Below are 15,818 nucleotides of genomic sequence, written 5' to 3'. Positions count from 1 at the left end.
ACCAAGAGTTGGATACTTACCTGACTGTGCCCCTCTAATGATCTTTTATCACCATTGCTACATAATTTCCCCCAATAACCAACAGATATTGATTCATTTATCTATTCAACAATATTTTTGAGCACCAGCTGTATGCCAGGCATTACTTTAGGCACTGGGGATGCAGGCAAGCAACAACAAAAAAGATTGAATTTAACTTGTATTATACTATCAAGAATAAAGAATGACAAACTTGTGTAGGTAAAGGAGAATCCAGCATAGTTCATTACAAATTCAATTTTATGTTAACACCATATAGGATAAATGCTAGTCTATTAAGTATGGACTTTCATCCCCAGTCTAACTAATATTTTTATTTTCAATTTATATCTGATTGGTTAAAAATTTTCCAGCCAGTACCCTTGTCTCTACAATAAGATGTACTGGCTAGCTTAGTACATTATGGCTATTGTTTGGATTGGCTTCATAATATTGCACTGAATTATTATATCATCCTATTTCACATTCTCTTATTATTGGATATATTTTTCCTTAACACCCTCCCACCCCCACTCATACACACAGATTGTTGGACTACTATAAATAACATCATGTCTTCTCCCTGCCTCATCCTTTGTATGCCTCTTCCAAAGCAAATGCTGTTTTGAATGTTGTGTTTGTTATTCACTTGCTTATATAATTTTTAAGTTTTTATCACATATTATGCCTAAGCCATATGGTGTTTGGTTGTACTTACTTTAATATTTTATATTAAAATATCATTCTGGGGTGCCTGGGTGGCTCAGTCAGTTGGGTGTCTGGCTCAGGTCATGAATCTCAGGGTTGTGACATCAAGTCCCATGTTGAACTCCTTTCTTAGCACAGAGTGTGCTTAATATTCTCTCTCCTTTTCCCTCTGCCCCTCCCCCTGTTGCGCTCTCTAAATAAATAAATAAAATCTTAATATATATATATATTATAAAATATTATAGAGCAATGAAAAATGAGTGAATGACAGCATGAATGAATCTTAGTAACATTGTGTTGAGTCAGAAAAGTAAATGCCAGGTGACATATCATATATGCCATATATTGTCACCTGGCATTTACTTTTCTGACTCAACACAATGTTACTAAGATTCATTCATGCTGTCATTCACTCATTTTTCATTGCTCTATAATATTTTATTATATGACTATGCAATAATTTATTTATTTTCTTGACTATGGTTATTTAGGTTATTTATAGTTTTTGCTATTATGAATAGTGTTTTCCCCTGATGTTTGTGTGCATATTTCCTGGATACATGTATTAGCATGTGTGTAGGGGGCTTGAGTATATATCTAGGAGTGGAACTGTTGGGTTGTAGAGTATGAAAATATTTGGCTTTAAAATACCACGTCAAAATGGTGGAAAGTGATGGTACCAACTTATACTTTCACCAGCAGCATATAAAAAATTATATTAATCTACATTCTAGCTAACACTTGACAATTCCAGACTTGTTAATTGATTGATTATGTGAAATAGTTATCTGATTCTTGTATTTGTTTGCATTTCCTGATCACTAGAAAAGCTAAGCATCTCTGGATGTTTTCTAGCCATTGCATTACATCATTTGTGATGTGCCTCTCTGCTCATTTTCTAATGCTTTTGTATTTTTAAAAATTGATTTGTGACCATTCTTTACATATTCTTGATATGAAGTCTTGAACTTTTGTCAATTACATATTCCTGATCATTTTTCAAACACATATGTGGCAAATATCTTCTCCTACACTATAGCTTGCCCCTTTTTTTTTTTTTTTTGCTTTTGCTAAATTGTCTTTGATGAAAAGAATTTTCTTGACTTTATGGTATTCTGATGTTTCCATCATTTTTTAAAAGATTTTATTTATTTATTCATGAGAGACACAGAGAGAGAAAGAGAGGCAGAGACACAAGCACAGGGAGAGGCAGGCTCCATGCAGCAAGGAGCCTGGTGCGGGACTCGATCCCAGGACTCCAGGATCACGCTCTGGACTGAAGCCAGGCACTAAACTGCTGCGCCACCCAGGGATCCCTGTTTCCATCATTTTTATGGTTAGTACTTTATGTCTCTTTAAGCCCTTCCTAACCCCAAAGTCAAAGGGAAATTCACCTTTATTTTATTACATGCTTTAACGTTTTGCTTTTGACATAAAGCTCTCATACTCTATGAAGCCTACTTTTATGTAATGTACATGGCAGGCATACATTATAATACTTTTTTATTATAAATATTATAAATAATCAGGGTTTGCAGATCCATTTGCCGATTGCCTCTTCTTTTCACAGGAATTTGCCATGCCACCTCTGGCTTGTCTAGGTTACACTTATTTGAGGACCTCTGGGTGTGCTCTCTCATCTGATAATCCCCTTTTCACTTCTCATAGATGGGCACTGAATTCACAGGTGTCCGTTATATTATTCACATATTTGTTAAAAAATATGTTAAATTAAATTATAGAAAGTCATATACAGACTAGTGGTCAAAGTGTGTTATGAATTAAGGTTTATGATTAGTCCAGATCTGTGAACCTGAATTCCACAAAAGAGAAAGTAAATAACGAATGCAACGAAGAGCAATATTATACATGTTCCTCTTTGTTCTTTGATTTATTTCCTAAGGACGTGTTCCCAGCAGTGAAATGACTGAGCCACGGGGTATGAAAGACTTTAAGAGGCTTTCAATGTACAACTTAAATGCTTTCCTAAAAGAGACACACACACTTACTCTTTGTAGCCAAGGGCCTAGTAGTAAACCCAGAGTTCTGCACTAGTGGCATCTGGGGTCTTTGCTTGGGTCACATCCCTTGCCACTTCCCTACTGTGCAGATCTTGGGCTTTTACCACTGAGAGGCAGTATACTTCCTCTTCAGATCCTCTCGATACCTGCTAATGCAGCATCAGCACACGCTGCTGCTAGGTGGCCAGAGTAAGTGGCCAAACCATTTCTGTGCCTCACACTGGGCTCCCTCTTCTCACTGCTTTTAGTGATATGTGTATTTTGGCTGGTTCATTCTTTCTTCAGACATCCTCATAGTTGGCTCTTTGATCTCTGTGAGTTATGTCTTTACTAAGATGTCACCTTTCTCAGGAAGGCCTTATGAATCCACCTTGTTTGAAATAGCAGCCCACCCTCCCACCGGATCCTCAAGGTCTCCCTTCACTGCTTTCTTTATTCCCTAATCACTCATCACCGTTCGCCTGTCTCTCTTCCACTGGAATTTGCAACTTAGATCTGTTTTGTTCACAGATGTATCCCCAGCAACTACAACAATGCATTAAAGACAGTAGATGTTTTCTAAGTATTTGTTAATATGATTATGAGCAGAGCACATTGTAGTTGTTCATTATAGGTGCTGGATGAATTAATGAGGCCCAGAAGACCCCAAGGGACTCACAGTTACACGTACAGTTTGTGGTATCTTTCCCATTAGAGGTCCAGGAGTAGTTGAAGCCTTGGGTAGTCACACTGGAATTGCTGGCTGAAAGACAAAATTCTCAGAATCCAACCTTTTTCTACAGCTGTAATTTAACTTAACTTTGATGTGCTGAATTTTTAATCTATGTGACTTTGGGGAAATCTGTAATTGAAAATATGCTTTCCTACACAGGAACACAGCTGGCATATTAAACACAAGCTCTGTAGTTTATGTTTAATGCCAACTTGTTACTGATTTTCTTTCTTTTTCTGTTCTTGTCATCAACTCCGATCACTGGGAGTACTGTCAAGACTACTTTAATGTTATCTTAAAATTCCACAAGAAATGAGAAATGCAGCATAATAATTCACCACCCCATATTTTAAAGATTACAGTGATTGTCATATCAATTTATAGCCACCATTTAGATTACAATTCGCCACAGAGCAATTCAAAAGCAAAATATCAATATCAAATGAAAAATACAGCCTCTTGCCCAAACCTCAACATTGTCACAGCTGTACTAAAACTTGTGTTTTGTCTCTTTCCAGTCCCCTAAGGAAAGCCTTCCTATACTCACTCTGCGGGGTGGTATTTGGAGTCGAGGCACCCACATCTTCAAGGGCTGTGGAAGTTACAGCTGGATATCCTATTTTGAAAACAAAATTCCCAAGTTGTTATAAGAGTTTACAGTCCCATGTTTAATATGCTGCTGTAACTAATGAGGGTGTTGTGCAGAGCTTGGAATATTAGAGAAGGAAAGTGAATACAGTCTAATGACTTCCTTTATAAACTATGAACCTGAGTCCAAAGGGCATACACTTGTGGCTGCATATCCAATATTCAATATCATTTATATTAACCCAGTTCTCCTAACTCCCAGTGTATTATGTTCACACTTTCAAAACATGTTGTTTTAGTGTCTATTGTGTGCCAGACTCCAATCTACATGCAACAATGAAGACAAGGTTCTTGCCCTCATGGAACTTACCTTGGTAGTGAGTTTTCACAATTGTACATAATATTTTCTTTCTTTTTTTTTAAAGATTTTATTTATTTATTCATGAGACACACACACACACACACACACACACACACACACACAGAGGCATAGACACAGGCAGAGCGAGAAGCAGGCTTCCCCCAAGGGACTCAATTCTGGACCCTGGGATCACACCCTGAGCCAAAGGCAGGCACTCAACTGCTGAGCCACCCAGGCATCCCTGTACATAATATTTTCATATTCTCAATATGATTATTTACCTACTTCAGTTCTTAGCTTTCAAAATCATCCCCATCTTTATACTCCATCATTTCCCATTCTTCCCCTCTCTCTATTCCTCCCAAAATGAAAGACTAATTCATATTCAATTGAAAATATCTCCAGGGATGAAGCAAGGTAAATTAAAAAAGAAAAATACCCAATCATAGTCCATTGAAAACATGGTTCTATCTCTTGGGAAAACAAATATATTTAAGTTTGCTTATATAAATACTCAATTCAAGAAGATAACAGAGTAGACAGAAAGGGAAACTAAAGCCAAGGAAAATATAGTTAGAGAAAGTATGTTGATCCTTGTTGAAACCTGGGTGGGGATATTATATAAAATTCATTTCTTGATGTCGTATACTCTTAATTGATGTGGGCCCCACATTTAGTCAGAACTTTCCAGTAATGATGCTAGGAAATAAAGAGTATATGTTATGCCATTAATGGCTATCATAGGATAAAAATAGTCAATTTCAAGAGAAACACAGCTATTCTTTTTATTGTGATTAAAAACAAATTTCTCCTAAGAAATGTGTGGGAAATATCAGAAAGGGAGACAGAACATAAAGACTCCTAACTCTGGGAAACGAACTAGGGGTGGTGGAAGGGGAGGAGGGCAGGGGGGTGGGGGTGACTGGGTGACGGGCACTGAGGGGGGCACTTGACGGGATGAGCACTGGATGTTATTCTGTATGTTGGTAAATTGAACACCAATAAAAAATAAATTTATTATAAAAAAACAAATTTCTCCTTATTTATTTATTTATTTATTTATTTATTTATTTATTTATTTATTTATTTAATTCACACGAGACACAGAGAGAGGCAGAGAGAGAAGCAGGCAGGGAGCCTGATGCAGGACTCGATCTCAGGACCCTGGGATCATGACCTGAGCCAAAGGCAGACACTCAACCACTGATCCACCCAGACATCCCTCTCCCTAGTCTTTTAAAAAAGAAGACTGTATACTGTGTCTAATATTCTTAACAATGTCCTTTTAGTCTGACAATCAGTATACTCATTCACCTGTAAGCTTGAGTTAGTAATGAATGGCATCCCACCTTCCCAGGCACCTCAGTTCTGGGAAATGACATGCTTAAACAAAAATGTAGATAATCAAATCTCTGAAAAAAAAAAGTAGGATACATAAATAAATTGGCATCATGATTTATGCATCTTAAAGTGATTTACAGAAATGATCAATAACAATCATTTTGCAATGCAGGCTGCTAGTGGACACCAAAGATACGCTGTACCCGAACTTCAGGAATATAGTCAGTTATGGAGAGCTGCGTTAGAAGCTGCCTCAGGGGTGCCGTATAAGGAACCAAAATGGGCAACCGGCATCAGGATGGCAGATAAAATGTCTTAAATACTGAATATGCACAGCTTCATTTATCCAACAAATACTTATTGAGAGCTCAGTGTGTATGAGAATTGGGGATGAAGTGAAGAGAGAAATATGGCTCTTGCTCCCACAATTTAGTGAGAACAAAGGTCAGTGTAGTGGACTAGCAGATGGTCACCAAACCCCTTCTTCTCTCTGGTACAGGTGAACTATATCTCAGAGCCTCCTATGGGGTTGGTTAGGTGTGGCTGTGTACTAAGTCTTAGCCAATGGAACATGAGTGGGAGTGATGGTTGTCATTTTAAGACCTGATGTATAAAATCTTCCATGTAATAAGCATCATGATCTTTTCTCATGTGTTATCAGATATTATGATGCAGGGGGACTTAGAGGTCACAACCTAAAGGCGATAGACCTGCTGGAAGCCTGGGTTCTTAAATGATGTATGGAACAGGGCACCCAGCCACTGAATCACAGAGTGAATTTGAATTTTATTTCTTTCATTGGGATGGCTTTGTCTTTATCTGCAGTGATTCCTTTAATAACTTATTTTATTTATTTATTTTTCAAGTTTTAATTTAATTTCTAGTTAACATATAGTGTAATATTGGTTTCAGGAGTACAATTTATAGTGATTCATCACTTACATACAACACCCTGTGCTCAACACAAGTGCCTCCTTTAATCCCCGGCACCTATTTAGCCCATCCCCAACCCACATCCTTCCAGCAACCCTCAGTTGGTTCTCTGTAGTTAAGAGTCTCTTATGGTTTGTTTCCCCCCACCACCTCCTTTTTTCCCCCTTTCCATATATTCATCTGTTTTGTTTCTTAAATACCACATATGAGTGAAATATGGTATTTGTCTTTTTCTGACTTATTTATCTTAGCATAATATACTCTAGCTCCAAGCATATCCACATCATTGCAAAGTCCACTCTCATCATTGTTATTTAATGTAGTACTGGAAGACTTAGCCTCCGCAATCAGACAACAAAAAGAAATAAAAGGCACCCAAATTGGCAAGGAAGAAGTCAAACATTCACTATGTGCAGACATGATACACTATGTAGAAAACCCAAAAGACTCCACCAAGAAATTGCTAGAACTGATAGGTGAATTTGGCAAAGGTCGTAGGATAAAAATTCAATGTACAGAAATCGGTTGCATTTCTATACACCAATAATGAAGCAGCAGTAACTGATTTTTTTTTTTTTGCAGTAACTGATTTTAAAGTTTTTATGTTGTTATGTATTTTTAAAGTTATCTCCTATCCTTTTTAAAATAAGGCAAGGCAAAAAATGCATAGAAGGATATAAATGACTAATAAGTAATCTTTGGATACTGAGTGATACTGAGAGATATGTTTTTCCTAATTAATAGAGGAACAAGTGAAAGAGGAAGGGGGAGGAGAGGGGAAAGAGAAGAAAGACTCTATCCAGGTTTTAAATGATTCTCGGAAGAAGAAATGAATGATCCTTTTACTCTGGGATTCAATTCCTTACACTGGAGAGAGTGAAGCTTTCATTGTTGGTCAATAGTTACCTCCCATGGATGGCTGACCTACCTTCCTTCCTTCCTTCCTTCCTTCCTTCCTTCCTTCCTTCCTTCCTTCCTTCCTTCCTTCCTTCCTTCCTTCTCCCTTCCTCCCTCCTTCTTCCCTCCCTCTCATTCTGAGAAATGACCTCTGTAGAATTCACTGAATGATTTAGTAAGTGAAAGCAGAAAAGAATGGTTTTAAAGTAGTGGTGTGATAACAATGGTGATAATGATAAAAAAAAAAAAAGAAAAGAACTAAGAAGTAATCACCAGAGACCTTTGTATTTATTTGTAGCCAATAGTACTATTACCTAGAAATCTCAGTCTATATTCAACTGCCAGCCACCTTTGAAAATATCTCTTACTGGGGATCCCTGGATGGCTCAACGGTTTAGCGCCTGCCTTGGGCCCAGGGCATGATCCTGGAGTCCCAGGATCGGGTCCCCCATCGGGCTCCCTGCATGGAGCCTGCTTGTCTCTCTGCCTGTGTCTCTGCCTCTCTCTCTGTGTGTGTTTGTCTCTCATGAATAAACAAATAAAATCTTTAAGAAAAATCTCTTACTTAACAAGCTAATGGACATTTTCCCTAGCCGGTCAGATTGTCCACACGGACCATTAGCTCCATGTGATTTAATTCTGTCAGTAATCAGAGGAATCCCAATGAAGTATGATAACTTGACTGAGAACTTCATTGGTATTAAAATGACTAAATTTCTTTTCTGAAGGATCAGAAAATAATGTGACATAAATCCTTGCTTACTGCAGGTTTACTGCAGGGAAAGGAGAATTCATTCATTGATTCCATTTAACATGTTGTTCTTGGATCACGTTGGAGGAGGGACGCTGACTGCCCCAGGCTCACGGTATGGCCTTGATCTTCGTGTTACTGTGTCTCCTGCTTGGCATAGGTATCAGTGCTGCTCTACGCTTCCTCTCATAGGCCTGTGGAGTTTATTGAGGGCTGAGTGTGTGCCAATAAGCGTCTGGGAACAAAAAGATCAATGACACCTCATCAATAACCCCAGGGAGCCCAAGCTCATTTCAGCCTTAATCGTCTCCAGCTGAATGTTGTTTGGGTCTTGGCCTGAGGGTCTGTACCAGGTTGCATAGATTATTGGAAGAATGATCTCTTTACTCTGAGACCTTGTTCCTCATGTGCAAGTCGTGTTAAAGCCATTTAGAAAACTATCTAGTTCTTTCGGTATTTTAAATCCCACTCACTCCTCTTAGCTTTACAGTATACTTCAAGGTTAAGATTCCTTGGCATTATGCAACCTGACCTCTAACAATCTCCACCTTGTTATCTCTTGCTATTGCCTTCCCGTGTCCTTTCATTTATTGACCCAGGATTTGGAAGCCTCTATCTCCCAGGCACTGTGCTTGGCACTGGGGGCATCATCATCAACTCCCTTGGAACTGAAATTCATGGAGGATACAGACACCAACCAGAGAATACAGAAACCACTCCAAATCTGAGAACACATGAAAGGGGGAATGGCTTATTCAGAGTCCCAGGGAGGTTTCCCTGAAGGGTGTAGTGAGGGTGTGGAGGCAGGGAAGGGTTGATGGAAGCCTCCAAGCCTCCAAGCAGAGGATACAGACAGTACAAAGGCCCAATGGGTGGTCTCATGCACTGTTAGTACCAGCAGTGTGTGGTACGTGTCTATTCAGGGTTGGGCCTTTGTAAGCCCTCAACGAGGGTCTGTTCCGTGTGTTGAATTGAACTGAGGATGAGATTGAAAGGCATTACTTGCCATAATGCACACCCATGGCCTCAGCAGCAGAGGCCAGTGATGCAGCTGTAGGACACTAGTGGCAGCAACACTGCTTGTTTCTCAGGGCTTTTTGTGTGGTTATTTTTGTTTTTAAAAGAAGGGTCTTCCTAGATGTTGACTTGGAGATCCATTAACTGTAAGAAGACATGATTGGCTATCTTTTGATATAGAGCATTTTATAAGAATCATATGCCTCTTAGCCAAGTCTTTGAAATTTATATTGATCATATTTCAGCATGTGAATATGACAGCTTGTTTTTGTGTTTTCTGTTTCAAGGTTATATTTACACTTACAAAACAGCAAAGCCTCTTCAGCACTCAATAGTTGGCTCTGTATGATGACATGCTGTGTAGGAGAGTAATATACCAAACCCACTGACACAGAGTTGCTTGCTTTGTCTGTTGGTTGTTTACTTGTTCTTCAGTTTGAATGCTCATTGTTATTAAACCTTGCAGGTATCCAGAGATAGATAATGATGACCTATGTTTCTAGGAAAGAAGAAAGGGGTGAGTAGAAAACACAACTTCATACAAAATGTCTTGCTTATATTAATTTGAAATCTGCCAAGAGGTTTGATGAGAAGTTTCAAAACTTTCCTAGCCCATTTCTAGTTCAACTGAAAATTTCTTTTTCACTAAAATTAAAAATGACCCCCTTTATATTATCACTAGAAATTCAATTAAATCAGAAGACAGCTCTCGTCAGTCAGTCCTGAGTTAAGCAGAGGAGATAGATACATGTTCTATAAGAGCTAATTCTGGTTGGCTCCTCATGACATTATGAAGCAGAATGGAATCTCTTCACCTGGACTCTTGCCATCTTCCCAATGACTGTCCCTCTCACTGCCAGAGAAGGGAAACAGAGGGCAATGCTGGAGGTCTCATGGGAGAGGGGGAATGGGTCTGGGATGGTTAATTTGGGAGAAATATTGAGATATTTTCCAAACAAATTTTAAAGATCATTTACTACGGACTTACTGTGTACCAAATAAAAGAGGCAGGTGAGCAGTCTTGAGGTGAGGTAAGTGGAGGATAAAGGATAAAACGATCATTAAAAAAAAGAAATATTGATTTGGTCATTGTTTCCTTCTTTAAGGAACTAGAAAATACATGTAAAGGTCTTGACTTATTTTGAGATTAGTTTTGTTTGCCAGACTCTTCTTTTGATCATGGCATGCCTCCTCTGACTGGCCAGTGTGGGTCTTAGCCTTATAGTTATTCTTTACACATTTTCACATTTGATACTCATAATAACCATATGAACTAGATAATACTCACTCCTGGTTTTTAAGATAAGGAAACAGTAATCAGAGAGGTAAAATGACTTGCCCAGGTTACATAGCTAGTAGGCAGCAGAGATAGGAATTGAACTCAAGCCCGTCTGACACCACAGACTGTATTCATTCCCCTCTGGTATTCGTTATAAATCACAGTTAGCCTTGCTACAGAAGCCGAGTGCAGCTCTGAATTCAGTCATGGTCCTCAGCACACAACCACCCAGAATCACTGAGAGCCTCTGCCTCTCTCCCATCATTCCCTCTCAGTCTCCCATCATAAGACTGCCCAGTCTTCAAGCCCTGGCCAGGAACTGTTTTCTTCAGGGAGCCTTCCTCTGCTCTCCCTGAAGCCCTTCCTTTGTTAATCAATTCCTCCTTTATACCTGAAAAAATATCCTTAATCCCCAGGATATTTACTGAGTTATCAATACTCACAGACAACCATGGGTTATCACTGTTCTAGGGGATAGAGATACATCAGTGGACAAATCAGACCAAAAAAAAAAAAAAATGCCCTTATGGGATTCGCTTCTTGTGGGGAGAAGCCAAACTAGTGTATCATATCATACAGGATGTTAACAAATAAAATAAATAAAAATAAAACAGAGAAAGGGGATAGGAACTGAGACAGAGGAGGCTGTAGTTTTAAGTTAGATGGTCATGGAAAGCCCCATGGAAGAGGTGACATTTGAACAAAGATTGGGAAATGAGAGAATGAGCCATGTGGATTTGGTGGGAGAGAATTTTCCATGCAGAGGGGAAAAAGTAGAAAGGCCCTGAGGTAGAAGCACCGCTGGCATGCTGTGGGAACGGTGAGGAGGCCGATTTGCATGAAGCAAAGTGAAAGAAGAGCAGAGGAGAGTAGTAGAAATACAAGAAATTGGATATAAGATGAGAACTTTCAGGCTAACTCTGTAGATATTTGCCCTTCCTCACCACCCTGGCTCTTCCTCCACTCACATGACTATGATCCTGGTAGCGTTTTATTTACATCACTATCCATCTCAAGTAGAAGTAGACATAAAATCCCAGGGCTAGATAATTTGTTTTTAGTAAAACACACACACACACACACACACACAACTTAGATGAAGATGGGCTGGTTAATTAATCAACCACTCTGTTTCCTACCTTAAGTTTCTACTATGTTCCAAAGGGATTTAAGGGGACAAATAATACAGTGTGACATTTTGACACTTATGAACCAGGTACTATATTAGGTGCTTTGTATGCCTAGTTCATTCTGTTGCTCTTAATAATTCATTGAGGAAGGTACCCATACTCCTGTTCTTCCCTTTCTTCTTTCTCTTGTTTTCTCCCATTTTCTTCAAGCATCCTCACCTTCCGCCATGCTTTTAGAACTTTGTTATTTGCCAGCCCATCACACTTATGCCAAGAACAACAGCTCTCTGTGGATCATCTCAGCGGATAAGCCATCGCCTTATGATGCTTGTTCATTTCCACAAAATTATTTTATTTAGTAATTTATTTTAATTTTTCATCATTTCGTATTATTTTATTTTTTACTCTGGTAAGTATACTCTTTAGTTCCCATCATCTATTTCACCGATCACTCCTATCCACCTCCCCTCTGGTGATCACCAGTTTGTTCTCTATAGTTGAGTCTGTTCCTTTTATTTTTTTAATTTTTAAAATTTTATTCTAATTCAATTTAATTAACATGTACTGTATTATTAGTTTCAGAGGTAGAATTCAGTGATTCATCAGTCTTATAAAATACCCAGTGCTCATTACGTCACATGCCCTCCTTAATGTTCATCACCCAGTTACTCCATTCCCCCACCCCCACCCCCTCCAGCAACCCTCAGTTTGTTTCCTATGATTAAGAGTCTCTTATGGTTTGTCTCCATCTCTAATTTCATCTTGTTTTATTTTTTTCCTCTCTTCCCCTTTGATCCTTTGTTTTGTTTCTTAAATTTCACATACAGGTGAGATCATATACTGATTGTCTTTCTCTGATTGACTTATTTCACTTAGCGTAATACCCTCTAGCTCCATCCACATCATTGCAAATGGCAAGATTTCATTTTTTGATGGCTCAGTAGTAGTCCATTATATGTATCCTCTATATATATCTTCTTTATCCACTAAGAGTCTTTTTCATGTTTTGCCTCTCTGTTGTTTCCTTTGCTTATTTGTTTTGTTCTTAAATTCCACATATGAGTGAGATCATATGGTATTTGTCTTTCTCTGACTGACTCGTTTTGCTCAGCATTACGCTCTCTAGCTCTATCCATGTTGTTGCAAATGGCAAGATTACCTTCTTTTTTTATGGCTGAAAAATATTCCATTATATAATATATATGTAATATAGTGGCTGCTTCCATATTTTGGCTACTGTAAATAATGCTCCAATAAACACAGGGATGCACGTATCCTTTTGAATTAGTGTTTCTGTATTTTTGATAAATATCCTGTAGTGTGATTCCTGGATTCTGGGGTAATTTTATTTTTAATTTTGGGGGGAATTTCCATACTGTTTTCCACAATGGTTGCATTATTTATTATTCCCACCAACAATGCAAAAGGGTTCCTTTTCTCTACATCCATCCTCATGAACACTTGTTCCTTGTGTTTTTTATTTTAGCCATTCCAACAGGTAGGAGGTGATATCTCATTGTAGTTTTGATTTAAATTCTCCTCATGAGGGATGCCTGGGTGGTTCAGCAGTTAAATGTTTGCTTCAGCTCAGGTCATGATCCTGGGGTCCTGGGATCTAGTCTGGCATCAGGCTCCCTGAGGGAGCCTGCTTCTCCCTCTGCCTGTGTCTCTGCCTCTCTCTCTCTCTCATGAATAAATAAATAAAATCTTAAAAAAAAGTTTCCCTCATGATGAGTGATGTTGAGCTTCTTTTTATGTGTCCACTGGCCCTCTATGTCTTCTTTTAAGAAATGTCTGTTCATGTCTTCTGCCCATTTTATAATTGGATCATTTGTTTTTCTGGTACTTATTTGTATCAGTTCTTTATGAATTTTGGATATTAACCCTTTGTCATGTATACCATTTGCAAATATCTTCTCTCATTCAGTAGTTGCCTTTTAGTTTTGTTGACTGTTTCCTTTGCTGTGCATTAGCTTTTTATTTTGATTTAGTCTCAATAGTTTATCTTTGCATTTATTTCCCTTGCCTCAGGCTTTTATTTTATTTTTTAAATAAAAAATGTCTATATTTAAGGTGTACAGTGTGATTTGATATACACATACATGGTGAAATGATTAGTACAGTCAGCTAATTAACATATCCTTCCTGAAATAGTTACCATTAATTTTTTTTTTTTTGTAGAATGATTGCATTTGAAATCTACTCTTAGCAAATTTCCAATATTCAATACGGTATTATTATAATCATCATGCTGTAAATTAAATCTCCAGATTTAGCAATCCTATTTAACTTCAACTTTATACCATTCGACCTACATCTCATTTTCCCACTTCCCCACCCTAGTTAACTACCGTCCTACTCTTTGCTTCCATGTATTTCACTCTTTCAAATTCTACTTGTAAGTGAGATATGCAGGTTTCTTTTTCTGTGTTTGGTTTATTTCACTTAGTATAATGTTGTCTAGGTACATCATATGTTGCAAATGGGAGAATCTTCTTTTTTTTATGGCTGAATTATACACACACGCACGCAGAGGAGCACGCATGCGCAATTTCTTCATCCCTGCATCTGTCAACGTAAGCTTAGGATGTTTCCCATTATTTTAGAGGTGACTGATTTTCTCTTCTTTTCGTATATACCCAGAATAGAGATTATCGTATCATATAGTAGTTCTATTTTTACTTTTCTGATGAACCTCAAAAACTGTTTTCCATAATGTTTTTCATATTGTTTTGCATAATGGCTGCATCACCAAGAGTGACAAGAGTCTTTTCTCTATATCCTCTCCAACACTGTTATCTTTTATTTTTTTTGGTAACTGCCACCCTACCAGGTGGGAGGTGATATCTCATTGTGGTTATAATTTGCATTCCCTATTGATTAGTGATGTTGAGGATCTTTTCAAGTATATGATGGCTATTTGCATGTCTCCTTTGGAAAAATGCCTATGCAGGTCCTCTGCCCATTTTTAGAGTTGTTTCTTGTTTTGCTATTGAGGTGAATGAGTTCCTTACATATTTTGGATATTAACCTCTTATCAGATACATGGCTTAAAAATACTTTCTCCCAATGTATAGCGTGTCTTTACATTTTGTTGTTTGTTTCCTTTGCTGTGCAGACGTTTTTTAGTTTGACGTGGTATACCTGTTTGTTTTTGTTTTTGTTGCCTAAGCTTTGGTGTCCTATCTAAAAACTCAATGCCAAGGACAATGTCAAGGAGCTCCCCTGTGTGTTCTTCTAGGATTTCTATAGTTTCAGGTATTATGCTTAAGTTTTTCTCTATTTTGAGGAGATTTTCGTGTATGCTGTAAGATAATTTCATTCTTCTGGATGTAGATATCTAGTTTTCCAAACACCATTAATTTTTTTTAATTTTTATTTATTTATGATAGTCACACAGAGAGAGAGAGAGAGGCAGAGACACAGGTAGAGGGAGAAGCAGGCTCCATGCACCCGGAGCCCGACGTGGGACTCGATCCCGGGTCTCCAGGATCGCACCCTGGGCCAAAGGCAGGCGCCAAGCCGCTGCGCCACCCAGGGATCCCTCCAAATACCATTTATTGAGGAGTCTATCCTTTTCCTTTGTGTATTCTTGCCTCCCCCCCGCCCTGTTAAAAACTAGCTGACCATATATGGTTGAATTTGTTTCGGGGCTCTCTATTCTGTTCTGTTGATCTATGTGTCTGTATGTATGCCAGTACGATACCGTTTTGATTACTGCAGCTTTGTAGTATAGTGAGAAGTCAGGAAGTGTGACGCCTCCAACTCTGTTCTCTCTCAAGATTGCTTTGGCTATGTGGTATCTTTTGTGAATATAAATTTTAGGATTGTTTTTCTATTTCTGTGAACAATGCCATTGGAATTTTGATAGGGACTGCACTAAATCTGTATATCACTTTGAGTAGCATGGGCAATTTAACAGTATTAATTCTCCCAATCCATTAACATCAGACGTCTTTCCATTTGTTTGTGTCTCCTTCAAATTCTTTCCCCAATGTTTTTGGTTTTCAGTGTACAAGTCTTTCACCTCCTCACTTATATTTATTCTTAAGTATTTTAGTC

The 15,818-nt window shown here is 38.3% G+C and overlaps 1 protein-coding gene across 7 annotated transcripts in view; it reads right to left on the bottom strand.

The window, feature by feature from the left end:
- CD96 (CD96 molecule) overlaps positions 1 to 15,818 on the bottom strand; it is a 94,266-nt gene that overhangs the window by 13,501 nt on the left and 64,947 nt on the right. For all 7 annotated transcript variants that reach the window (XM_038582759.1, XM_038582761.1, XM_038582764.1 and 4 more), the window contains 2 exons: positions 4,007 to 4,075; positions 3,418 to 3,489 (listed from right to left, as the gene is read on the bottom strand). In XM_038582759.1, coding sequence (XP_038438687.1) covers positions 3,418 to 3,489; positions 4,007 to 4,075 — 141 coding nt within the window. The remainder of the gene's footprint in view (positions 1 to 3,417; positions 3,490 to 4,006; positions 4,076 to 15,818) is intronic.

The sequence above is a fragment of the Canis lupus genome, chromosome 33 (genome assembly GCF_011100685.1).
Source record: "Canis lupus familiaris isolate Mischka breed German Shepherd chromosome 33, alternate assembly UU_Cfam_GSD_1.0, whole genome shotgun sequence".
In the NCBI taxonomy this organism is placed as follows: Eukaryota; Metazoa; Chordata; class Mammalia; order Carnivora; family Canidae; genus Canis; species Canis lupus.
Note: the sequence above shows the minus strand (reverse complement) of the source record. Positions and strands in the feature narration are given on the sequence as shown.